Here is a 26,575-nt window from a genome sequence, read left to right on the forward strand (position 1 = left end):
GATCTAATTTAACCTTTAAAAGAATCACTCTAGCTGCTGTGGAGAAACGTAGACTAAAGTTGATAAGACTAGAAACAAGGAGGCTAGTTTGAATGTTATAGTACATTAGATGAGAGATTATGGAGGCTCAGACTAGCGTGGTAGTAATGGAAGTGGCAAGAAGTGTTCAAAATTTTAACCTTGAGCCAATAAGATGTGTTGATGAATGGTTGTGGCAAGTGAGGGAAATAACAAAAAAAAGAGTCAAATGCGACTCTCAGATTGGGACTGGAATAACTGGATAAAGGATATTGTCATTTACTAAGATGAGGAGGAATAGGTTGAGGACGGGTGAAGGAACTGATTTAGGCTTCAAATGTGTTAAATATGAGATGCCCATTAGACACCCAACTTCATTAACATGGTCTCATAAATTGTTAATGATGTTCTACTTACAAAAGAAACTAATAATAACCACTTATGGTTATGAAGCACGTTCACATAACTTATCTAATTTGAGTACTGTTATAACCTTGTGAGTTATGTGAGGGAGCCTGTGATGGACAATTTTTTGAGTTTCACTTTCATCTTGGCTGAGGCTATTTTTTCCATCTTCTGCTGAATTTTTTTTTTGCTCAAGTAAGTATTTCCTGAATTTGTCTCTGGGCAAGCTGTGAAAGAACAAAGAATTTTAATTTCTGGCTGATTTAAAATTGCTAAAGTTCTGCCATCTTCATTTTAATTTCATAAGACTTCAACTGGAAATTTAAGATTAAAGATATATACTCATCTACTCCTAATATAGATTTTAAAGGTCATTAATATTTTCAGCCATATTAGAACTATATTATAGACCAAGTTAAATAATAATAATAATACAAATAATAATGACACCACCTAGCATTTGAGCTTGTTGTTTCCTGTGCACTGTGCTAAGCGCTTACATATATTAAATCATCGAATCCACCCAACAATCCCCATTCTGCAAAGGAAGTCATTAAGCTATAGAGATATTAGGTAACTTTGCCCAAGTTTCCAGAGCAAGGGAATGGTGGAATCAAGATTCAAAGGTAGGCAGTCTTGTCCTAGAGCCAGCACTCTCAACCACCCCACCCTGCCTCACTGGAGAAACTCTGAGAAAGTTTCAGAAGAAAAATAGATAAGAGCCTTTAGTTTCACATAGTCGGTGGTGAGGAAGTAAAGTCAGAGAATAGATAATAGTTTAAGATATTACCTCATTAATTTATATTTGAGTGCCTATTTTATCCCAGTCACTATGCTAGTACCATAAAAACTATGATCTCTGCCCTGTGGTTCTCAGGCTAGGAAAGGAAATAGAGAAAATAATACCTTGAACAGGAAGCAAGGCTCAGGAAAGTTTTACTTTGCCTCTTAATTTTAGGATAGTGAAGACTTAGGTATGTTTATGTAATGAAGAGATGGAGCCATTGTATGGGAGAATTTGAAGACTCGTCACAGACATTGGTCTGTCAACTTTCAGAGTGTGGTAATTTTCAGTAACAATAGTTCCCTTATATTCAGAATTTTTAAAGTTTTAACTATATAGATGAAAAACATACAAATCAATTAAAGTCCTGGAAACTTGGCATTTATATGGTTAATCTGAGCATTGTTGATAGCTAAATTCAGTTAGAAGCATATTTTCAGTCTGAATTATCTGCTTTGGATATTCACATTGATTAAATTTCTACTTCGCGTTTTGTAGAAATAGTTCTGATGTAATACTATTCCTACTCCATCACTGATTTCTACTTTCTTACCAGTTTTATGCAAACCAGTTCACAATTATTGAGGTATATCTTATGAAAGGCATTTTTTTCTAAGGCCAAAAAAAAAAAAAATCTGACTCATAAAAACTGAATGAATTTGTCAATTCTTGCTTTATTTATTTATCTATTTATTGCTTTATTTCAAAAGCATGGATTTATGAAGCGGGCATGCAGTGATAAAAAATGTTTGTATAACTTAAAATGACAGGATCTCTAGAGGCTAACTTGTTTTTCGAATGAAGGGTGTTGCTTCAAACGAGGGCATGGAAACTACTAAGTATTGGCTTGTGTTTTTCTTGTACACCTTCCAGAAGTTTTTAACTGAAGTCTCTAGGCACTGTAGTTCTTTTCACAGAGAGCTGACTGGTATTTGAAGAAGCTTTTCATTTCTCCAAGAAAAATATGATGTATCTTTCCCAAGCCTCATTCTTATTCTTAAATATATGTATTTTTATTTGTGGAGAAGCTGTACAAGGTAACTGTGTACATCATTCTACGGTAAGAATTTCAGAAATATTATTTTAGCTAGAAAAGCATGGTTATATATTTTTCAAGATATGTATTAGATGTTTGAAAAGATTAATTATGCCACCCAATATAATTTGTGGAATAATTAAAGTATTTATTTAGAAATGCTTAGACTTGGCTTAAATGATACTATTTTTAAACTTAGGAAACCATAAACTGAGTATTGACTCTTAACACATTTCTTGTGAAAAATTTTTAAAGAAATTGCAGGCCTAGGTTAAAAACTAGCCAGCAACTTTCCGGTTAACTTTGATAATGAAATGTCTGATGGGTAATAAAAAAATTCACTTTGCTTTATAAAAAACACCATAAACTTTCATATTTCAAATACAGTCTTGTGAGTGCATACCTAGGAAATTAGAAATTTTTTTCAAAACAATGTCAGAATGATAGCTAATGTAGTATATGCAGTACTATGAGTAGATGAGTAGATGGGGATTTGAACTTATTTAAATACATATTTAAATGTTGGCTTATAATTTTTAAAAGTTATAAAATGTATTTCCCATTGTATCAGTATCAAATTCCATGGTTCCACAGTTGAAGCAAGAATAAATTCTAGGAAAGTTCCACAAATATTAATAATTTAATTCTCTAAAATACTAAAAATTTAAGAATCTTATTTAGATCTGAAAAAATATAGTTGTAACCTAGATTTGAAAACATCTAATATATCAATTATTATAGGAGTTGAGGGGAATGAGCAAGAATTTAAAAATAGATCTATGTAACAAAAATGTAAGCATCTTTTTGGAGCAAGTACCTTTTCTAATATGATTAGCTCTTTATCTTTCTCTCAATATCCAGGTCAAAGGAGGACAAAGCTTGTTATTATTTTCTTTTAATAACAGAGTTATTTAAATCTATATAACTTCTACCAAAGAATGTTTTAACATTGAAGAAACCAATAGTATTGACAAGAATAGATACCTTTGGAATGACGGCTGTAGTTGGCTTTTTAAAATGACATCTGTTGTTGATTTTGCGAAGCAAAATTCCATGCTTTTTTTCTGTTATCACTGATAGTTTTCAAATCTATAAATACTTTACTTCTCAAATCTGTAAATACTTTAGCTTAAACTAAAGCAACAATTCTCCTACACATCCCCCCACACCCCAACATGTTTCTTAATTGGTGACAGAAGTCCATGTGGCATAGAAATGTTGTTGGTATCTCAGGGAACTTTCTTAGTCCATGTTCAAGGAACTTCAAATTGCAAGATTCTTGGAAAAGGGATGGCTCCGCCCTGTACCACACATGGAAATGTGCAAAAGTTAAATGTCAAAGCCATAGAGCCACAGTTATGGAGAGCAGACTCTAAATAAATCATTTTGGAATTTGAGAAGAAAAGAGGAGAGCAAAAGTATTGAATTAACATATACTTCTTATTCATACCCCAAATCTATCCAGAAGGTTTATTTATGGAAGCTTGAACTAACAAATTCATTATTATTATTATTATTATTATTTTTTGCTGAGGAAGATTCACCCTGAGCTAACATCTGTGCCAATCTTCCTCTATTTTGTATGTAGGTTGCCACCACAGCATGGCCACTGATGAGTGGTGTAGGCCTGCACCCAGGAACCAACCTGGGCTGCCAAAGCAGAGCACGCAGAACTTAACCAGTAGGACACAGGACTGACTGCTTCATTATGTTTTTCTTCTAACAATCATCGTGTTATGTCCTAAAATCTCATCTTTTCACTATAGTCTTCTTATTTATCATGTATTAGGTAATATAACATATTTCATATATTCTTTCTCATTTTTATTTCTTTGTGTAAAGGATTCTCCAGTAGTTAACATTGTAGAAGATGTGTCTAATGCAAAAGATGAGAGTAAAAGTAATGATACTGTTTATAAGGAAGAATGTGAGGAATCATGTGATGTTAAAACTAAAATTACACGAGAAGAAAAACATTTCATGTGCAGTAAGTATTAAAAATAACCACAATTATAAAGGTATATGATTTATTATTTCTAGGATAGACATGGAAAAAATATACCTTAACTTTTGTTTGGCTCTTTTTATATATATATCCTGATAATCCTAGGCCAGAGGTTTTATGGGTTTGGCATGTGGTAGATACTTGGTAAATATTTGGTAAATGAATGAATCCTTCTTCTATATAGCCCTGTGGCATAAAGTGACCACAGAGGGAAGGGACAAGCCAGAGGGCACTGATGGTAGTGTTGTGTCAATTTACCTAGCGCTATTTTCTTACTTTCATCTAAAACGCTGAGAAATTTTACCTTAGCTTTAAGGAGGAAATTCACTAATATTGGATAACTTCTCCAATAGGTATAATACAAATTCACAGCTGATTTATGCAGCAAAGAATAAAAAATAAAAAGTTGTAAAATCCTGATTTTTGTTAAAACTATTTAGTAAGAGTGTAGTAATTTTCGTGGTCTAGTATATGTACATAGGGAGTGGGTTGAAGAAGGGGATCAGAAATAGAGAAGATGATAACCTAATCCAGTTCTTATAGGATTGTAACTCCCAGGTCAGCAAGTACAAAAAGCTCACTTTTGTGTTCTTAATTCTATGTATCACACAAATGTCTCAGGCTTCTGAAACCAATGAATGCAGCTTTATGTCCATTAATACAGATGTCTAAATCCAGGAATAATAAGAATCTCATAGAAAGTGTGCGATTGAAAGTAAAAAAGAGAAATAAGGCTGAGTGAGGTAGATTTTAAAATATCAAGAGTTATTAATGTAATTCTACTGCTAGAGTGAATTTAAAAACATAGAAATAAAACATTTTTTTAAAAGAATAATGTATGCAATAATGTGTGCTTCTTTTTCTTATAAGGGACATCATCAGTATAATTGGATGTCCAGGGACATCATGGCAACATGCTCTCGAATGACTTAGGAAAGTTCTTTGTACTGTTTTTGAAACTATTCTATAAGTAAGATTGTTTTAAAATAAAAGCGTTTTTTAAAAAGGAAAATATATAGTAAAAGTTCAATCAGAAACTAACCAATCAAAACTTTTGACTAAAATTTTGTGTGTGTGTATATGTATGTGTTTGCAATTTGTTTATATAAAAATATAGCATTAATAGAAAAAATTAGAAGAACGATTAATTTTTAAAATTAACTTGCATGATATGAAATTATTGCCTTTTACTTTCTTATATAGTAAGAATTCATAAGTCTTAGTCCTCCTGTTTCTATACCTCTCATTTTATAACATGAGAATTGATATTGAGAATATTGTCTCTCAACTATATCGGATTAAATTATTGGGGGCAATCTAAATTATTAGGAGGTATAGTTTCATTAAGAAGTGTTGAAACAGTTGTTTTCTTGGTTAATCTTGAGTTAAATGAAAAATATACTAATTAGAATATACAATTCTGAGTATTTAGATAGATTGAGATATATTGTGTTTACATATTTATCCAAAATCATGTGAAATTCATTATTTTTACTGTAATTATTTTCTGTAACAATATAATATTTAGCAAACACGTTTTTTATGATTTAAGGAAATTTGCAAAATTCTATTGTTTCTTACACACGAAGTACTAAAAAACTGCTAAGAAATATGATGGATGAGCAGCAAGCTTCCTTGGATTATTTATCTAATCAGGTATGGATTTTTTAGTGTTTGGTATTGCATGTGTATAATGATAGTGTTAGCTGGAGGTGCAATCATTAATTTTTTAGTGCCTTCATGTCCAGACATCTATTTAGTGCCTACTATGTTAGATGCATCATTGTAAGCCTCAGGCAAACAGAAAGCAATCACAAAAAAATGGACCTCCACTTAAGCGTTACACAGTCTAGGGGGGCAGGAAAATGTATTGAAAATGTTGTGATTGCTGTTAGAATGACACAAAAGTGATATCCAAGATCTGAGATGCAAGAAATCTTCCCAGATAATAGAGCTTGTGAACTGAGTCATGAAAGATGAATAAATATTTCAAAGGTCACAGAGGTTAGGTAAGAAGGGTAAGGCATTCCATTCTGGCGATCTACTTGAAATTGGTGCACAGGTGGAATAGCTGGTGAGGTTGAGGGTATATAGGGAAAACTGACTTAAAGAAACAGGAACTAAATCGTGCCACACCAAGGAGTCACCGAAGTGTCTGAGCAGGGAAATGAAATGATTAGATTGGCAGCTGGTGTGGAGGATGACTTGAGGAAGAGCAGAGGGAGGAGGCAGGGAGACCAGATAAGAAACTACAGGGATGGTTCAGGCAAGATAGAAAGAACAGATTTGCAGGAGCAGTCAAATGCGAAAATGAGCAGATAAAAGCAATGTGCAGGAGATAAACGGTACTAAATTTAACGATTGCTGTTTAGCTATGCCTTTACTGCTTTGTTAAAGCCGTAAAGGATTCAGTGTAGAAAAATGGGCATTATATATTTTTCAGAGCTGGATTTATAAGAGGCTTAGAGGTATCAGTTACAGAATTCAGCTAAAGTTTTCTTCAAATATAAATTTGCTTAAATGTGTGCATGTGTGTTTAGGTTAATGAGCTCATGAATCGAGTTCTCCTTTTGACTACTGAAGTTTTTAGAAAACAGCTGGATCCTTTTCCTCACAGACCAGTTCAGTCACATGGTGAGAACTTTGGTATTTCAGCCTCTTCATACTTGTCTTTCGTTGCTTGAAATTTTCCTGGACAAGTTGGTGCATTTAGAAGTTTTGTTTAAAAAATACTGCTCACTAGAATCTAACAGACTGGAGGAGTAATATCTGCCATTAAGCAAATTTCAACCCAGACAATGTGTACTTCCCTAAATTGGGAAACTTTTGTGACCACTTGAAAGCCATGGCTGTACACAGCTATTCCAAATCTGTTGAAAACAGCATAGCTTTATGTAACTGAATTCTGGGCTTCCCTTTACATTTTATTAATAATTAATCTTCAGTTAGAAGAAAAGAAAGTTTCAGAGTTCCTCCCACCTGTAAAAAGTATTTTTGATGTGTTTGAAATGTTTCAAATTGGGATATAAAATTTGAAAAGAAACTTAAGACAGAAATAAACCGGAATTTAGTACTTTTTGTACTAAAATACAATGTAGCGATTCCTAGAGGCTTACATTTCTAAGAAAAATGTGAAACAATATCAAAAAATTCCAAGCAAATATTATTGAAGGCCTAGTGTATGAGCTTTCTTTTTTCCTTACAAAGGGAAGGGAATAAACAGTTACTGAGAATCTCCTATGTGTTGAGTACTAAGACAGGCACTTTTACATGTTGTTTTGTTATTTTTTATTATTTTATTGTGTCTCATTTATTACGCCACCATCCCTAGGTAGGTAGTGTAACATGGTGGTTCAGAGCATGAACTCTGATGTCAGACCGCTTCCTTCAAATCCCTGATCCATGTGTCCTTGTTATCAGTTTCCTCATCAGTGAACTGATAGTGCTTACCTCACACCATTGTTGTGAGGATTAAATGAGTAAATACAGGAAAAGCTCTTAAAATATTGCCTGATACGTAGTAAGACAATATAAGGATTTGCTATGATTATCATCATCATCAGATGAAGAATAGGCAGCCCAGAGAAATGGAAGTAATCTGTTCAGACTTATTTGGATGGTGACGGCAAAGTAGCTATTTCAACCCAGATCAGTCCTTCACTGTGAACTTCTATCATATATCTGAGCACAAAGGTATTATCAGAATATCTCAGCAATTCAGAACAAAGGCAACAAATCTATGTCTCCTGGAAATGAAGGGGAAAGCAAACAATTTTTTGTAGCTAATTTTTTGTAGATGACATCTTCTGTGTACTGACTGTGTGCTAGGCACTGTGCAGTGCTTTACAGAATGCCTTACTATGTAAATCGTCAGAATAACACTATGAAGTAGGTAGTATTATTATTAGGCATATTACACATGAAGAAAAGAGGATAAGTAACTTAACTAATGGTTCTGGGCTAGTAAAGAATAGAAATAGGGCTCTAACCAGGCTTCTGGCTCTGGAGTCCCAGGCTTTCAGGTTTGTTTCTCTGGGTAATTTACATTGTAAGGGTTGAATTTATTTTCTTACATTTATAAAACATAATACAGAGAGTACAGTATCTTAGAGTAAGATGTCATATCCACATAATATGTTTACAATTCCCGCTGGAGTTCTAACTATTGTCAACAGAGCAGGCTCTAGCTTCAAACATAATTTCTTCCTTGTGAAGAAAGTGATTTCCCCCTCTTCTCCCTTTGGCCATTTGTAATAGTGGTCCCTAGCATATTAGAGTCTCTGGAGTTTTAAATAGAGTAATCAAGGATGTGTCAGTAGCAGTTAATCTACTTAATTCCTTTGGGCTTTCTCCTCCCCATTCATATAGGTTTCCTTTACATGTTATGCCCCCAAGATAAGCCTAGACTCCTGAAAGGGCATTATTTGTTGGGCAAGAGAATGCATAATTATAAAATATATTAAATAAATGTTGATCCCAAATGAAACTTTTAAACAGTATGGAATACTAATCACTAACAGTAATGTTATTAGTGAAGGTTCATTGCAGCATAAATTCTTTAATCTCAGTTCTTCCATGTATTTTTCTCCTTATTTCTAAAGTTGAGATCATTTTTCATTTCCAAGAAGTTAAAATCATCATATCATTAATGGAAATTACAATAATAATTTCAGATAGCACTGTCAATTCTCTATAGTAAAATGATTGTCTTGATTGTAATTGAAAATATCGTAAGTAACTAATTTTACTTTTATAGGTTTAGACTGTACTGATATTAAAGATACCGTTGGGTCTGTCACCAAAACACCAAGTGGTTTATATATAATCTACCCAGAAGGATCTAGTTATCCATTTGAGGTAAAGTTTTCCCTTATTATATGGAATTATATTATTATATGGAATAGAATAAGCATCTAACCAATTTAATTAATGTTAAAAATTTAATTGTTTGAACATTTAGTTTTTTTGAAAAATTTTAAATAAATTAGTAAAAGTTACAGTTTCAAAATTTTGGTGTTCTGGAATTCATTGCCCAAACCACAAACCAGTAAAAGAACTAGAGAATCTATCTTTCACCTTTCTATTTGAGTTCTCATGGTTACACTCTTTAAAATAAATCCATTTGGTACAAGATCTTATATTATCCTTATAGCAGGTAGAACTATGCAATATAAATACTTAGTTGCTTTAATTAGCTTATGGGTATTGGAAAATAACGGTGTGCTTTGCCTTGGAGCTTACTAAAAATACTTTTGATTCCCCTTCCTATATATGGTTATAATTTCTTTGGCTGACAAGTAAGTTTACGTGATTGTATAAGAAATTAATAATTTAAAAAACCTTTCATTAAAGTGTTAGATTGAGAAGCTGATGCATTCTTAAACTGAATAAAATAAATTACTCTTATGTCTATCCTTAGTAGCTCTATACTAGGATTTCTAGAAGACATTTCTACTAGAAATCGTATATTATTGACAGGAAATATATTATTATATTATATATATAATATAATAATATATATAAAAATTGTATATATAAAATTTTCCTGGGTACTTTTTTGTACATAAGAAAGTTTATGATACTGATATCACATTGATAGTCTTTATTACACAATAAAATACATTTTTTCTAAGTAGATGCTACCAGTTTCTCTTCTTAGAGTTACTAACATTATTTTTTGACATCTATTGACAAGACGTCAAAAAATTGGGAATTAAGGGGGAAATAATTTTAAAATTACCTAAATTGCTTCGCCTACAGATTCAAAAATGGGCCTGAACAGATGTAGAAAGGGAAGACTTCTAATTTTGTGAAGAGTGGGATGCATAATTGCCTCTTTTGTAGGAGCGTATTGGTTCCCTTACTTCTTCCACACTGCCTTTCTCTGTGTCTGTGCAGAGAGTTTCTGATGGAGAGGATTGCTTTGATTTCCTCCCTACGTCACTTCCATGGGTCCCCTACAGTTTTCCTCTTAAGGGCATTTTACACAGTACCAACAGATGCACCTATGAGTGCCTGCTGGGGATACAGATCATCCCTTTCTGTCTAAAAATTCCAGTCTGAACACAGGCCTTCTAGGCTTTTGGAGAAAAGAGCAATCAAAGACAGGCACATGGGCATATTTAACACTGTTTAAAAAAATCAGTATTTTAATTCAGAGGAAAAGTTAATTTATAAAGAAATACATCATTCTGCTACATCTGAATGTACAGTTATTCCTCAACTGAAAATTATTTATAAGGTTGAGAAGTAAAAGGCTGACCTTAAAATGCTACAAACACTTAATATGTTTTAAAAAGTGACTGATGTAGGGACTATACTCAGGTTAACTACAAGTTTGTTTTATGCTAAACAGTATTTTTTCTAGCGACTTAAAAAAAATCTGCATGTATTAATGGCATACAATTGCAGTGGAACCTTTCAGTGGAAGTATCTTCTCTTTCTCTAGGCTTAAGGGTGAAACATGAGTTTTATATAAAAGAATGAAAATAATCGTATGTTATTTTTGTCTTTTCTGGGTCTATTTTAGGTAATGTGTGACATGGATTACAGAGGAGGTGGATGGACTGTAATACAGAAAAGGATTGATGGGATAATTGATTTCCAAAGGTTGTGGTGTGATTATCTGGATGGATTTGGCGACCTTTTAGGTCAAATTTTATTTATTTCTCTTCTATCTTTTTTTCTTCTTTTTGGCATTACACCTATAAACTGTTTCTCTCTATTGGTCAAATTGTCAGTAAAAATAGCAAATCCATGTGAATATCAACATATGACTTAAATTACTCTCTCTTCATATGCCAACTTATTTAAAATAAGTAGCTCTTCAATTGGGATTTGGAAATTTTTAGATACCTGTTGAAATGTGATTTGAATGAAAATTATAAATCGAGTACTTATTAAGTATCTACCACGTACCTATTAGAGTTCTAGCAAGGGCTCTACAACTATTTGCAGAATGAAAAACTGAATGGGCAGGGTTATCACGGATCTTGAAATTCTTGAGATGTATGCTGTGTCTATGCAAGCAAATGAAATGGAAAATTTAGGTACATGGCTGTACAAATTTGAATCATGTCAACTGGGAGTAGTGCTTTATAAAAATATCAATTAAAATCACTATGTTGAAAATTTTAAAAATGTAAACCTCAGGTGAATTGTGAAATCTGTTTACATCATTGCTAGATGGCAGCATCACTTTTCTTGGCGAATAGAAACATCAGTGTTTCTGAACACTGTAGAATTTTACATTAGTTGGAACTTACGCGACTTATTTTCAGCATTTTTATGCTGTTATTTTAAGTTACTGTTGTTATAATGTAAATCTTTAATATCCCGTAATAATGTTACCCGAGGATTTAGTAAGTGGTGGTGTTAATCCTAGTGCTAAAACTCTACGGCATGCCAGTGATTTTAGAAGGGGCATGAAATGTAATAAAATGTTACATATAAGGCCAAATAGCTGCGATGCTGTGGAGCACAGTTAATATACTTACGTTTTCTTAGCATTACCTGTAAATTTCCAGTGAGTGCTTTCTCCTGAATGAAGTTGTCATGGATCCAGAGGCTTTGAATTGTCATCTTCCTTATATTATGCTTATTTCTATGAGGAAGTTGTATAAATTTTGATGAAAAGGTCTTCAGGCAGGTATCCTTCATGTAAACAGACTGTTTGCACTTGGGATATTTTTAAAAACAAACTTAGGATTAAGGAAAATATATTGTTAAGTCTTAAATTTGGCATTGGGGTAGAGGGGAAAGACGGCAGGGACACAAATTGGAGAGTCATAGACTTTGAAACACTACACAGACCCCTAAGAACCTGTCTTACTTCCTATACTTCTTTCTTACTTTCTGTACCCCCTTTCTTCCTGTACTTGTTCAGAATGCTTTTCAATTCTAAGTGAGTGTGTAGGTAAAATGCTGCTGTAAACCCTCTAAGAGGGGCTTACTATCTTAGCTATAGTTTTAAGAGTTTGAATGATGTCACATTGTCCCCCAATTTTTTGAAGTTTATTCTGACTAGACCCTTACTTCCTGTAGTAATTTCATAATTCAGGTGGAGGGATATATTTCAGAGCAGGAGTGTACACATTTAGGCTATGCCACATTGAGTAGGGGGAGGTAGAAAGACATTGGCTAGAATATGCATGCAAGAAGTATGCAGTCTGAATTAGGGGTGTTAATAATTCGTCCTAGATCTACAATCATCTTGGAAATATTGACTCTAAATCTGGGAATATTTCAGATTTCCATTCATTGGAAACATTACGTTTGCATTCATAGGTAACTGACAAGCTTCATTATAACAAAGAAATATTTGTTCTCAAAGCATTATTCTCAAAGACAGACAAAAACAGTTTCAACTGAGCATTATCAGGAAATTTGTCTCTAGGAACTGCTGATTTGGAGGTTAAATCTCTTACATTTACCAGTTTACATCATTTTGTTACCTGCCAAAACATGTCAACTGACTTTTTGTTGACGTGCCTTAAGGTAAAACTTGACTTTTTACTCAATTAATTTTTAAATGTACTTTTGAATTTAATTTGGAGAGAGAAAAATGAAACAAAGTCTAGTTATCCCAGTCTAGGGAAGTGGAAGTGGGGAGATATTTTTTTTTGGTAAATTAGGCAAACACTGATGATTTGAACTAGGGCCATCCAGTCCCTCAAAGGGTTTAGGTGAGCCATTTCAGAGTTATTGAAACATTAAACACCACCAAACACTAAATAATGAAGGGTTATTCTAATTTGCATTACAATATATTTAAAAAAGCATTTTTTTTTACAGGTGAATTTTGGCTAGGACTAAAAAAGATTTTTTATATAGTAAATCAGAAAAATACCAGTTTTATGCTGTATGTGACATTGGAATCTGAAGATGACACATTCGCTTATGCATCATATGATAACTTTTGGCTAGAGGATGAAACCAGGTTTTTTAAAATGCACTTAGGACGGTATTCAGGAACTGCTGGTAAGCTTTTTATTCCTAAAATTATCCAGGACATTTAAATATAACTGACTCAATATTAGGCGAAGTTAAAAGTAATGCATTTCTCTTGGTATATGACACACAACTGATAACAGAATAGATTAGGTATGAGAAAACCCTCCAAGTCTTGAGTTTTGAAATTCTGCTATGGTTGTTGCACCACATCATTGATTTTGAAGTGCTATATACTCTTCAAAGCAATTTTCCATATGTAATCTCAATTGATTCTTTAGTTTGAGAGCCTGTGGGTAGGCTGGGAAGGTATTATTTACATTTTCATGTTCAGAGAGGCTGAATTTAGAAATCATAGAACATTAGAGCTGATCTCTACTCTTCTAACTTTACAAGTGAAGAGACCTGAAAGATTAAGTGACTTGCCCAAGATTCACAGCTTATTATGTCTGAGCCAGGGCCAGGACCCAGGTTGATATAACAACTAATTTAGTGTTTTTTCACTATACTTCAGTACATCTACTCATTTCCAAATAAATTTAATTTGTTAGAACTTCAAAATATTTGATGTTAAATTTGCTATTTTGATGCTGAAATTTTAAATTTGAGTCAAGAAATACTAAATTTAACTTTCCTGTTGTTGCTCATCATGGTACTTGTTCATGTGTATTTACTGTTAGAAATCCAAAAATGAATGAGATATATTCCCAACTATTTAACTGATCACAAAATAGAGGGGTAGATAGATAAAACTGAAAACAGAATACTGATAGAGCTTTGGAGGTTAACGAGAGGGAGAAAATGATTCATGAATTGCATATAAAAAATCTTCATGGAGAAGTAGCTTTCAACAAGAGGTTAACGTTAGATTAACCTTGAGAAGATTTTGAAAGCCCTGCAGAATCTGATTCAGTAAATTTGAGTCCAGGTGTTTGCATTTACAGATGGATATGTTGGCATCTTTATAATTGAGAACCACTCATCTTCTCTTGGAGGAATAGATAGGCTTTTGGCAAAGGAATGTTGGCAAAGAGAGTGGCTTGAGTTAAGGCACAGAGGAGGAAAATTACCAGGCAGGAAGAGTTGTGTGGTATGGTTAGTCTATGACATCTGAGGGGGCTTAGCCTTGGGATAGTAGGTGAAAGTCTGAAATCTTTAAAATTTTGATATAAAGGCAAAATTTTAAAGAGTTACAATATATAATGTTTAATGCTTCCTTTCTAAACGTGTAAAGATCCATCTAAATATGGAACATACTATGTTAGGAAAAGTTTATGTGAGATTTCTCTTAAAGACAATTAGGATCTAATTAGGGGACAAAATTTCTAATGGCAAAAAATTTTTTCAACACAGAACCATCAAATTTTGCCATGCCCTAATCTATACTTTCCCAATAAGGTTGTTAAGTAACTTTCAACTATTGATCACATAATATAATCAAAATAAAGAAAAAGGATCGATAGAATGTAAAGATAGAAACATAGATAAAACCAGGGGGTTCAGTGTGATCATGTGTCAGAGCAAGAATAGAAATATGATACTTGAACATGTGAGCAACACAGTTGTTCCATGAAAAGGAAAATATTCCTGATTCTAAAACTCGAGAGACTTTTGCTCTAGGTTCTCAGAGAAAACTAAATGCCATGTTCTCTACACTCTTGCAGAAAATATGGTAATGACTTTTCATAGGCTATTTCTTAAAAAATAGACCTATGCATAGTATTTTAAAATTTATTAAATATAATCCAGTGAAGAGCCGATTTGACGTATGAGCCTTCCGACGGTTGGACTTTATCCCGGGAGAGTTTCTGTGGAGGCATCATATAATTTAGGCAATGCTTCATAAGCATTGTCTCTCTCACTTGAACTTCTGAAAGGCATTGTACCGTGTGGGTGTTGGGAATATATTCTCCCTGCGAATTCTTGCAGTGTGGGCATTTTGTTTTTCGTGAAGTGCAGAGTCAGGTGCTCTGGGGTAGAGGTATAGGACAGGCCACGACTGCTAATGAAGTTCTTCAGATTCCTCAAAGACATATCTCAAGAGATGCCAAACATTTGGAAGCATGATGTAACAAACGTGTGCTTTGAATTCTTCAAAGATTTTACATAGCTTCACTTGTAGTTAGTGTTTCCAACATATGCAAAGTTTCCCTATAGGTGAAATCTAGGTACAACGGACTAATTAGAATGTTTTATTTATATAATTTTTATAAAACAAAACATGACTCCCACCCCTGCCACTTAGTTAACTGGATTTCCTTGGCCAAAATACTTAATCTTTGAAGGTTATTGTGAATATCAGAGATACCATATATACAACGTCCAATGTAAACTCCTTAGAAATTGTACTGTCTTAACCACTATCCAATTAGTCCATTCATCTTGTGGGGAGCCATGAAGAAAAGGCACACCTCGGTAGTGTACCTAAGTTTTTCTTGAGGACATGGGCATTTTGGATATAAACTTAGTGGTCCCTAAATGAAACCAAACAACTTTTGGAGTTACAAATCTAAGTTTTTTAAAGGTAGAAGTTTCACATTCATCCATACCTCTCTACCTAAAGTGTTGTAAAATGGTAGTGATATGAAAACCTCTTAGATGTAAATTATTTTCTTCTCCTAAATTACCAATCATCACATTACTCTTCCTTGAAGTATGACAGGTATATACCATCGTTTTTTGGCCTAATTTATCTGATTCTGTCTATGCAGCCAAACTTCCATTTGGATTGTGATTTCATATTGAATATCCACTTAAAGATGCCTATTGTGTTGAGGAATTCATCATCAGATTTTGACATATTGCAATCTAGAGGAGATATTTTAATATGATACCTGGTAGAAAATAATTTAAATCTTATTTCTAGATGCAATGCTTTTGCATAATAAGCTGGTAAAGGTCAATTAAAATTACAGAAAGTGCCTTTAAATTTAGTCATTTAAAAAAATTTATTTTATCTAGGTGATGCATTCCGGGGCTTCAAAAAAGAAGATAATCAAAATGCAATGCCTTTCAGCACATCAGATGTTGATAATGATGAATGTCGCCCTGCATGCCTGATCAATGGTCAGTCTGTAAAGAGCTGTAGTCACCTCAATAATAACACTGGCTGGTGGTTCAACCAATGTGGTCTAGCAAATCTGAATGGCATCCATCACTTCCCCGGCAGATTGCTTGCAACTGGAATTCAGTGGGGCACATGGACCAAAAACAACTCACCTGTCAAGATTAAATCTGTTTCAATGAAAATTAGAAGAACTTACAATCCGTATTTTAAATAATCTCATTTTAAATTCCAATGCACATTCCACAGTTATTTTTGATAATATATAAGATTTTACATAGTTTCTCTTTTTACTGAGTGTTTTAAACTAGCCAAAATTTAACTATAGATGACATCTAGGTCTTAAGAGTTTAATTAGAAATCTTTAATTTTGTAGAGTTTTATAAAAGAAAACATGGTTCAATGTAGGCTTTTACTACTAATTCTATTGACAATATGTAATAAAATTTGTTTTAAGTAAATTACAACTTGTCTTCCTGGAGTCTGTTGTTCTTTTAAAGGATTTTCTCTTTTCTTTAAAGCATTAAACCATAGTAGCTTATTAGGAATATTGAAGAGAGCATTATACTTATTTCTATATTCATTCGAAATGGTTAACTCTATAATCTACAGATAATTTCTATTGAAGACAATTAAAAGAATAACTTCATGCTGATTAACATATAAACTTCATATGGTTTAAAAACCTTACTATTTCCAGGTGTTTCTACAATATTCTACAGGTAATAAGAGTTTGCTGCAAAAATAGAGTCATTCTCATTTTCACATTTTATTGTGGTTAATAATTTTATTCGTTTTTATAATACATTTGCTGTATGTTTATATCTTGATCAGTTGCATTCTAAAATACATTTCTATCTTAACTCTTATTTAACTCAATAGGAATGGTATGAACTTTAAATGAAGGACAGTGGAGAAAGAGTGATGAATCAGTGGCCTAGAGGTAGCTCTGGGAGCAGCTGGTCCCCTTCACTTTTTCCACTAAGTTGGAAGGAGTTGAAGTGGTAAGGATTCCATGGGAAAACACAAGAGGGAACATGCTGGGCCAAGTGTCAATTATTGATAAGAAAGATGAGGGAAACAATTAAGAATTAGTATTGAACAGAAAAGTACTTTGTCCAGAGTTATAATTAGACAATGTACAAAGTACATTAGAAGTAGTAGAAAAATGAAGTAGCTGAAAAATGAGAAGAGGACTGAATTAAAATTACATATGAGGATGTAGATATGAGGGTGAGATATCTGAGCTGAGAAGAGGACTAAGCTAGATCAGAACACAGAATCTGATGTGAGTTCAGGATTAGGCAAAAATGACATGGTCACCTTTCAGGATTGCTTTCACTTTGATCTCTTCTCTAAGCAGGAATAAATGATGTGCAGAATGTACATGAGATAAGGTTGCAGTTGAATGAACATGTTTCCCCATGGCCTCCTATGCATCTCTTAGAGGCAGAGATGAGGCCCATGTCTCTGCAGTGGAGTAAGATGTCTACCAGGTTGGAGGAGCGCACAAGTGTGGGTTCACCACTTTTTATACCTGGAGTAATACAAACACCAGAACAATTTATTTACAAATTAAGGAAATCATTTTGTTACTTAGCAAGACACATCTCATGAGTGGATTCTTGACCTTGAAATTCTTGCTGAGTCTGTACAGGGGCAACATCCTTCACTGCATTGCAAGGTCTAGGGCTTCACGTTTTTATCCCACCATAAACGCTACAGAGATAACGGAACACAGAGGGTAAAAGCAGAATGGGAATAAATTGGGGATGTTAAGAGAAAGACAGACTCAGAGAGCAGTAAGAAATGTTAATTTCTTTGGGCTTGGGAGTGGGAAGATATATTTGATTTTGAATGGCTAAGGGATAATGGCTCCCAGGATGCTTTGTGAGAAGCTGTAAAATATTAAGAAGGCTCAAACCCCATTGCAAAGAGAAAGAATACTTTGGATAATAATTCTGAGTCTCAGACTCCCAGAAATGAAATGACCTGATCCTGAGAAGAAGCTAAGGGATCAGGATGCCTGTTCCATTTTTGCTATCTACTACCCCAACAGCAGGTCCACATTTCATACAAGTGGGCATAAAAGGTCACAGTCACATGACTATGGTCTGCATGATATCATTATAGATTCATTTTTTTCCAGATCTCAGGACTTCCCTGGATAAATGGTGCCACTTAGAAATACAAATACTTTATTCTCTCAACAACTTACACTTGAATTATCCATAAACATTGAAACTGTGTCCAGTTAAAAAAATAATTTAACTTCAAAATAATTATAAAACATTATTGAGCCATATGACTCTAAAGAGCAACGCAACCATGATCTTCTAGTAAAAGATTTGATGCAAGAGGCCCCAGATGTATGACGTTGACTAGTGGGTGTGAGAACGAAGAGCTGTTTGGAGTTGCAGGAACAATGTGTGGGGAGGACTTAGGTCATACCAAGGGGGTCACTAACATGCACCACTTCACTGGTGATAGGAAATAGGGTTTATTGGGAAAAAACGTACAGGCTGGCAGGTAGGAGAGCCTACTTACCTTAATGAGCTGTGTGCTCTGGGAGGGCAGTTTTGTAACAGTACAAGCTTCATGGTTGAGAAATGGCCTTGTTTGAAAGGGGGAGCCCACTGAAGCTCAGTGGCTGGTACTAGCCTGCTCTTTCCATTGAGCCACTGCAGGTCACCTGAGCCTGCTCTTTGATAAGCTGCCAAAGGAGGGAAACAATGAACCTTTAGGCTATTGAGATCTGTCTCCAAAGTAATCCGTATATTTACCATAAGGACACCACAAAAGGTCAACAGGATTTTTTTTTTGAAATTTGAGAAGATCTGAAGTCCCTCCGTAAGTGTAATGAATGAGGACATTCATTATACCTTTGAAAAAGAATTGAAAAAGAAATGTGAAAAAGAATTGATGGGGCCTTGATGTATTGATTGTGAAAGTATATCATAAATGTATATATATACATATATATACATATATATATATATATATAATTACTGTGTAACAAATTACCACAAACTTAGTGGCTTTCAATGACACTCATTAGCACAGTTCTGTAGGTCAGATGTCTGGCAAGGTGTGGGTGGGTTTTCTGCTCATGGTATCATGAGGCTTAAAGCATGTTGTCATCCAGGCTGAGCTCTCATCTGAGTTTAGGGACCTCTTCTAAGCTCATTGGTTGTTCACAAAATTCATTTCTTTGTGATTGGGATTGACGTGCCTGTTGTCCATCCAGCTGTGAGCTGGTTCCACTCTTAGCTCCTAAAGGCTGCCTGCTCTTCCTTGCCTTGTGGCCTCCATGGGAGGTTTACAGGATGGATATTTGCTTTCTTCCAGGCTAAAAAGAACACATCTCTCTAACTTTCTCTTCTGTGGCCAGTCAGACCAGCCAGAGAAAACTTGCTGCTTTTTAAAGATAAACAAGCATAACTGGAAAAACTTCGAGAAATAGAAATGAGAAAAATTGGCAGTGTTGAAGCATATAAAAGACTATTTTCATTTCATGGTTCCTAGTATTATACATTTAATGTATTCATGGTTTTTGTTTTTTATAAAAGTGGAGTTTAAGAAGTCAAATACTTGTTACGTGGCACTTAAGAACTTAATGCCTTAAACAGCTGGGAATAAGACGAGGCATTTCATTTTCCACTAATGCCCAAAGCGTTTTATATTTCACCAAGCCTAGTCTTCTGAAACGGAAACAAATGGTATAATGAGGACTTTGATTTCTTGTAAGGTATACAAATTTCCTGGAAACACATTTGAAAATACATTTAATTTACATCTTTAACAATACTGTAATTTCACTCTTGGATATAAGTTTGTTATAAAAATACATTTTGGAGGGGGGTGAGACTCTATAATTATCTCAAAATAAGATTCCTAAAGCCTGCCAGATATGCAAGAAGTAAAAAGACTTAGTATCATAGATCAAAAATATCAAAACAGCCGATAATCTGAAAATTAAGCACTTTATTCAGTTTTCTACCACCTGGACAACAGTGCTCGAATTAACCTTTTAATTCCAAATAAATGTGCATATAAACAGAGATACATTTCTTTACAGCACAACTGTTGTATGTGTGAACCATTGTCTTGTCTCAGTTCAAATGTTCTCAGTGCAGTCAGTCCCCTGCTAGGTGTCTGTGTCCCCTGGTGTTTACGAGTCTTCTGGGCAGTGGGGGCAGACATCTACACGAATAGCCAGGTAATTCTTCATTGCTTAGGCTGCACATTGTTCCTCTTAGGTGCTCAGTTGGAGATGCACTGGTCTGACAGAGCTAACACTGAACTTAAAATGGAAGAAGTTTGGGCAGAAGAATGATTTATGCCTGCCCTAAACAAAGGTGTGAGGAAGAACGAAGTCGGCCGTATTTATTGTGTGTGTGTGTGTGTGTGTGTGTGTGTGTGTGTGTGTTTGTGTGTGTGTTTAAACTCCTTCAGTGTTTTTCCATTTGTCTGGGTAGTTAGAGAACTAGAGCCATCCTCCTGGGGGCTAGGACTAAGTCCAGAGCCTTTTCCTGGGAAAGAGTTTTTGGAGAATTCTTCCTCAGCTTTTACTCTCTCCACTAGGAAATAGGTGGTCCTGAAGGAAAAGTCAATTGGATTCCCTCCCACCTAAAAATTAACAAACAGAAACAAAAGTTAAGAGGATCTATTTCCTCTCTGGTGCTGTCAGCTTTCAAAGATATATCCAAAGGTATTTGAAAGAGGAAAAGTGAATCCATGGCTCAGAAGGGGTTTGCACTGGCTCTGAGTATTCCCCGGAAGAAATCTCTGCACCAGCGTTCTTGCAGAATATGGTAGTCCCTTCTATCACCTAATCAAGTGGGAAGAACTGGCTGCTGGGGCCAGGGTACTGTCTGAATGCTCGTATTTTAGAGATGTATGGTTCCACGTGGTGTAGCTGTCCACTGGTTACACTTTGAGTGCAAAGGTTGATAGTCAGGTGGTCATGATAGAACGAATGAGGGTGGTTAAACAGCAACCAGAAGGGGTAGTTCTGGTAATTAGATTCAGGGAGTGATGCCTTTCCCTGGGGACCTTACTGATAGTGTGAACTCAGGAAAAGCAGAGGGACGCATCTAAGACCTACTCCAAAGCTATGAGGCTATGGATCCAAGTGCCCCTGATACTTTATCAGGGCTGGAATTTGGAGAAATTTGAACGCTATGCCAGAGAGCTAAGATTATATGAGGAAGGCTCTGGTGGGTCTAGAGGAGCTGACTCTGAATTGTGGGGGTAGGAGAGTTTTGGGGATCTTGCCCTCCTGAATTGGATATTCAGGCCCGAGGATTGTTCTAGAAAATTTCCACCCAAAACCTTTCTCTAACCAGACATGATCAGAGGATGTTTGTGATACATTTCCTGAAGTGCCTTGGAAGATTACGAGAGTCTCTGACTTAGGCCTATGGTCTAGATGCTAGATGATGTGGGGTGGGTTGGTGGTTAAAAGTAGATTCTTAGATTCTGGGGTTGTTGCCTGACGCTTAATTCCTGGACTCACTGAGAAAGTTCTTGAGCTGCATAAACTTCACTTCCATAAATATAACTCTTGCGCCCTTGTCTGTGGAATGCACAAATTTTGGTGGTTTTATTTGGCCAACCAGGTTTGAGTTTCCAGGTTTGGGAAGGCCAACATTCTCTTTGGCATCTGTTTTCATGAACAACGGCTGGAAATGTTGGCACTGTCCCAGGGATGGGACTACCCTTTCCTTACACTTGTTCACAGGATTTTGAGAGCCTCATTAGAATAAAATTTCTGACACAGCTCCTCATTTACTTTTTATGAAAAAAGCTTTGCAGCATGGAACGCATTACTAGTACAAAGACTGCATTAGGTGGGATAATTGAAAGACTTACAAGGCCTTATAGAGCATGATCAATAAAGGCAAAGGATATAGTACTTCAGGAGAAAGAAAGTGCAAGCAAGCATCTGGAGCCCAAAAAATGTCCCAATGTAGCTCCCAGTGTCCTTATTGGCACAAGGATATACTTTGTCTCCAGATCAAATTGCTAAGAGTTGTGTGATGATAGATCTTTGTTTTGAAAGAGATACTTAAAGATTCCATCAGGGTCTTTTATGTGTCTCTTGGTCACGTAGCCAAGCCAGACTGTCTAACTGGTTACACCGGGTATAATCTATTGATAAACAAACTGGTTCTGGCTGACACTAGGAGAGTTTGAACTTTAAAGAGCACATCATAAATCATTAGCTCGCTGCCCTTATCTTGGCTAAGGGTCAGTGCCAGAATCCCAGGCATTCCCAGAGATAAGCACAGAATTGTACTGGTCCAACTGTAAGATAGCTATCCTATGCAATCTACCCTCTGAAGCTTGGTCATGCCTTTTAAATTACATATTGCATGTGATTCCCGCTCCCCCCACCCCCCGAAACTTTGACTCTTTATAGAAAAGAAAAAGAAAAAGGACAGAAATAACTGTCTCCCAGGGAGTATTGTTTTAAATAGGTATTGTCTTAAACTTGTCAGTTTACTAAATTTCCAGCAGAATCATGTAGAAGCTTCACAATAGTTTTTCCTCCCTCTACCTCTGAAAATTTTTTGGGAGAGGAGATTGCTTTCTTAAGAATTGAGATATAATTTACAAACCATAAAAGTCATCCCATAAAAGTATACAGTTAATGATTTTTTTAGTATATTCACAAGATTGTGTAACCATTACCACTATGTAATTGCTGAATTTTTTCATCATCCCCAAAAGAAATCCCATACTTATTAGCAGTCACTCTTCATTGGCCTTCCCCCTAGCCCCTGCAACCACAAATTTACTTTCCATCTCTATGGAACTGCCTATTATGAACATTTCATATGAATGGATTCATACGATATGTTACTTTTTGTGACTGGCTTCTTTCACTCAGCATAAAGTTTTCAAGTTGCACCCATGTTGTAGGATATATCAGTACTTCTTTCCCTTCATTTTTTAAAAACAGCTTTATTGAGATATAATTCACATACTATACAATTCACACATTTAAAGAGTACAGTTCAATGGCATTTAGTATATTCAGAGTTGTACTACCATCACTACAATCAATTTTAGAATATTTTAATTCCATCTTTGAGTGTATCCTATTTGGAGTTTCATGAGCTTTTTGGATATGTAGATTAATCCTTCTAATCAAATTTGAGGGGGTTTTGGTCATTATTTCTTCAGATATTTTTTATGCTCCTTTCTTTCTCTTTTCTCCTTGGACTCCCACTATGCATATGTTGATGGTGTCCCACAGGACTCTGAGGCTCTATTCATTTTTCTTTCTATCCTCAGACCGGGTAATCCCAACTGACCTATATTCAAGTTTGCTGATCCTTTCTTCTTCCTGCTCAAATCTGCTGTTGTGTTCCTCAAATGAATTTTTTACTTCAGTGATTGTACTTTTCAACTGCAGAATATATATTTGATTCTTTTTAATAATTTCTATCTTTTTATTCATATTCTCTATTTGATGAGCCATCATTCTTATACTTTCCTGTAAGTCTTTAGATATGGTTTCTTTTAGTTCTTTGAATATATGTAAACAGTGAATTTAAAGTCTTTGTCTACTAAGTCCAATATCTGGGCTTCCTTAGAAACAGTTCCTATTGACTGGGTCTTTTTTTTTTGTCCTGTATATTGGCTATACTCTTTTGTTTCTTTGCATGTCTTAAAATTTTCTGTTGAAAATTGGACATTTAAAATAATATAATGTGGCAACTCTGGAATTCAGATTCTTCTCCAATCCTCAGGGCTTGTTGTTTTTGCTGCTTTTGTTATTTGTTTGTTTAGTGCAATTTCAGAACTAAGTTTGTAAATTTCTTATTCCTTTTTATGTGTGGCCATTGAAGCATCTACTTGGTTAGCTTAGTGGTCAGTTAATGATAGGGTAAACATCTCCTTAAATGCCTGGAATCAATAAGTCTTGCAATCTCTGCTAAATTGCGCTGTGTGTGTTTTGAGGGCATGCCTTCAACACTTAGCCAGGTAGTTGACAACTCTGCCTTAGCCATCACTTTCTCCTTGTGAAGAAGCTCAAAGTCAGCCATAGGTGAGAGTTTAGGGTTTTCTTAGGTCTTTCCTGAGCAAGTACACAGCCCTATGAGTGCACAATGTGCTACACATGCAAATGGCCTTCTAGATTCCCAGGAATCTAGAAGAATCCCAGGAAGATTTCCGTGCTTCATACTAAAGACTATACAGCTTTTTAAAGCTCCTGTGGACATAGTATTTGTTAGCTTTTCATTTTAAGCTTTTTGGTTAGTCTATTGTTTGTCCCAACTCTTATTGGTTGCTTTAGGCAGCTGCAATGTTACACAATTACCTCTAATTGTTTTCAACAAATGCCCCTGAGAAAAAAGCCTTCTTAAGAATGGAAGTGTTCCAAGTAAGGTGAAATAAAGACATTCACTTTGTGAGCAGTCTCTTCTAGGGAACCACCAGGCAGATAAAATAAAGACAATTCTCTGTGAATGTGATTTGAAGGAGCTGATTCTATCTTCATTCTATCCAACCCCATTCCATCCTCTCCAGTGTATTCCAGGCTGCCGGTTTTCACTTTGATTGCAGGTTATTGGTTTTCAAAGATATGGCTGATCTGGGGAGGAGAGGCTGGAATAGATCAAGTTGTAAAACTATAAAGCTCATTGTTCCTCCAAAGATTCATCTGTTTTTCTTGAATAAATTACCCCTAGATTGTTGCAAACCTTTGGTTAATTTCTAGAATTCTGCAACAGTTGATTTTGACAATTTTTTTGGCCAGTGTTCTCATTTCTTTTACAGATTTTTGGAGGATTATAGAGCAGAATCTGATTTGGAAGAATCAGGTTCAAATGGAAGAACATCTTGTAGATGTCTTTAATTAAATCTCCCAGTACATTTATTGCTGATATTAGTAGTATCAAAGGCTTTGTTAAAAATCAGATTAATCTTTCTAGTTACATCAGATAGTGGTTACATTATGAGTTAGAATAAAATCATTACAAAATTAATTAATCATAATTACACTAGTATTTTCTTACTGAAAGTGGTCCTTGCCCACATACCAAATATAGTCATGGATTGGAGAATAAATCAATGGCCAAGTCTCATTTAATTCCGGATTACAAATCTTGTTGCCATAGACATATGCTATGCTTCATACTAAATGTTATACTGACATGAGATCTCAGTGGGCTTCATCTTCCTAAATGTTAAAATCCTAGTCAAGTTTAATAGGCTTCCTATTCTTACTAACTGCAAAATTGGATACATTTAGTTTTTGGTTTTGCATGGTGCTTTAGCATTTAGAAAGGATCTGTGCAAATTATGTTCTCCATGAATTCCCATATGCTAGGGGAGCACAAATCTATAAGTTCATTCTATGAACTTCCACTGCCAAGATCCTTTTATTTAAAGGCCATTTTCTTTAAACTATTTCTGTTTCCAGAAGGAAATATGTTCTGGAGGAACATATTTACCAGTCCACCTTGGGTCAGTGTGATCCATGGCATTCTGTCTAGCTATCTGTTGAGTCTATTTTATTCACTTCTCCAAAGCTGTAATATCTGTCCAGGCTGCTTGTCATTCTTTCCCTTCCTCCTGAAATAACTTAGCAATAAATTTCTAAGCATCCAATATGGGCCAATACATTTTTTTCTCATTATGTTTATTTTCTTCAAAGACAAATTTGGCTTGTTCTGGGACTCCTAGACCTGTTCATTTTCACCTAGGGCTTTTATAGAGTATTTTCAACAATGTTGGTTTATTCACTCAATGTGTTGTTGTCATAGAGTACTTATTGCTTGGGTAGTTTTGAATATATATTCTAGACCCAAAAATGTTGAGTTCTGAAGAATATTGCAACGTGAGAAGCAGTGACCTGAAATATAGTTTGAGTATGCCAACAACTTCCCATAGATGCTCTTGGCAGACAATGGACTATCAGTAGTAGGTATATAAACCAACCAAGTCACCTCAACTCATGTTGGTTTGTTTGCCTAGTATTCTTTACCTTTATTATTGCCCTCAATTCACAAAAACATGGTCTATGGGCATTAGGGTACATGAAATGATGACAAATTGACATGCAGCAGATCTGCCATATCTGGAAAATTTTCTCATCACCTAAGTTAATAGTAACATAGTGATCTGGGGCTGTGTTATTTAAAAACATCTTTTTTTTTTTGGCATTCTGGACAATAGTTCCCACTTCTCACCTCTGAAAGGGATTCTCTGTAATAGATTAATTGGGGGCAATATTTGTGAAAGATAAAGGGACCAGGGGAGCAGAGCAGGAATAAGAATAGAATAGGAATGTGATACAGG

General features: G+C 35.0%; 1 protein-coding gene across 1 annotated transcript; it reads left to right on the forward strand.

The window, feature by feature from the left end:
• The first annotated feature begins 1,996 nt into the window (after positions 1-1,996).
• On the forward strand, positions 1,997-16,741 carry ANGPTL5 (angiopoietin like 5). Its single transcript, XM_014864318.3, has 8 exons — positions 1,997-2,267; positions 4,086-4,230; positions 5,801-5,904; positions 6,789-6,882; positions 9,005-9,105; positions 10,778-10,898; positions 13,042-13,227; positions 16,159-16,741. Exons 1-8 carry the CDS (start codon positions 2,172-2,174, stop codon positions 16,476-16,478), a joined length of 1,167 nt encoding a protein of 388 aa, XP_014719804.3. The 5' UTR covers positions 1,997-2,171; the 3' UTR covers positions 16,479-16,741.
• The last annotated feature ends 9,834 nt before the right edge of the window (positions 16,742-26,575 follow it).

This window comes from Equus asinus, chromosome 20 (assembly GCF_041296235.1).
Source record: "Equus asinus isolate D_3611 breed Donkey chromosome 20, EquAss-T2T_v2, whole genome shotgun sequence".
Classification (NCBI taxonomy): Eukaryota; Metazoa; Chordata; class Mammalia; order Perissodactyla; family Equidae; genus Equus; species Equus asinus.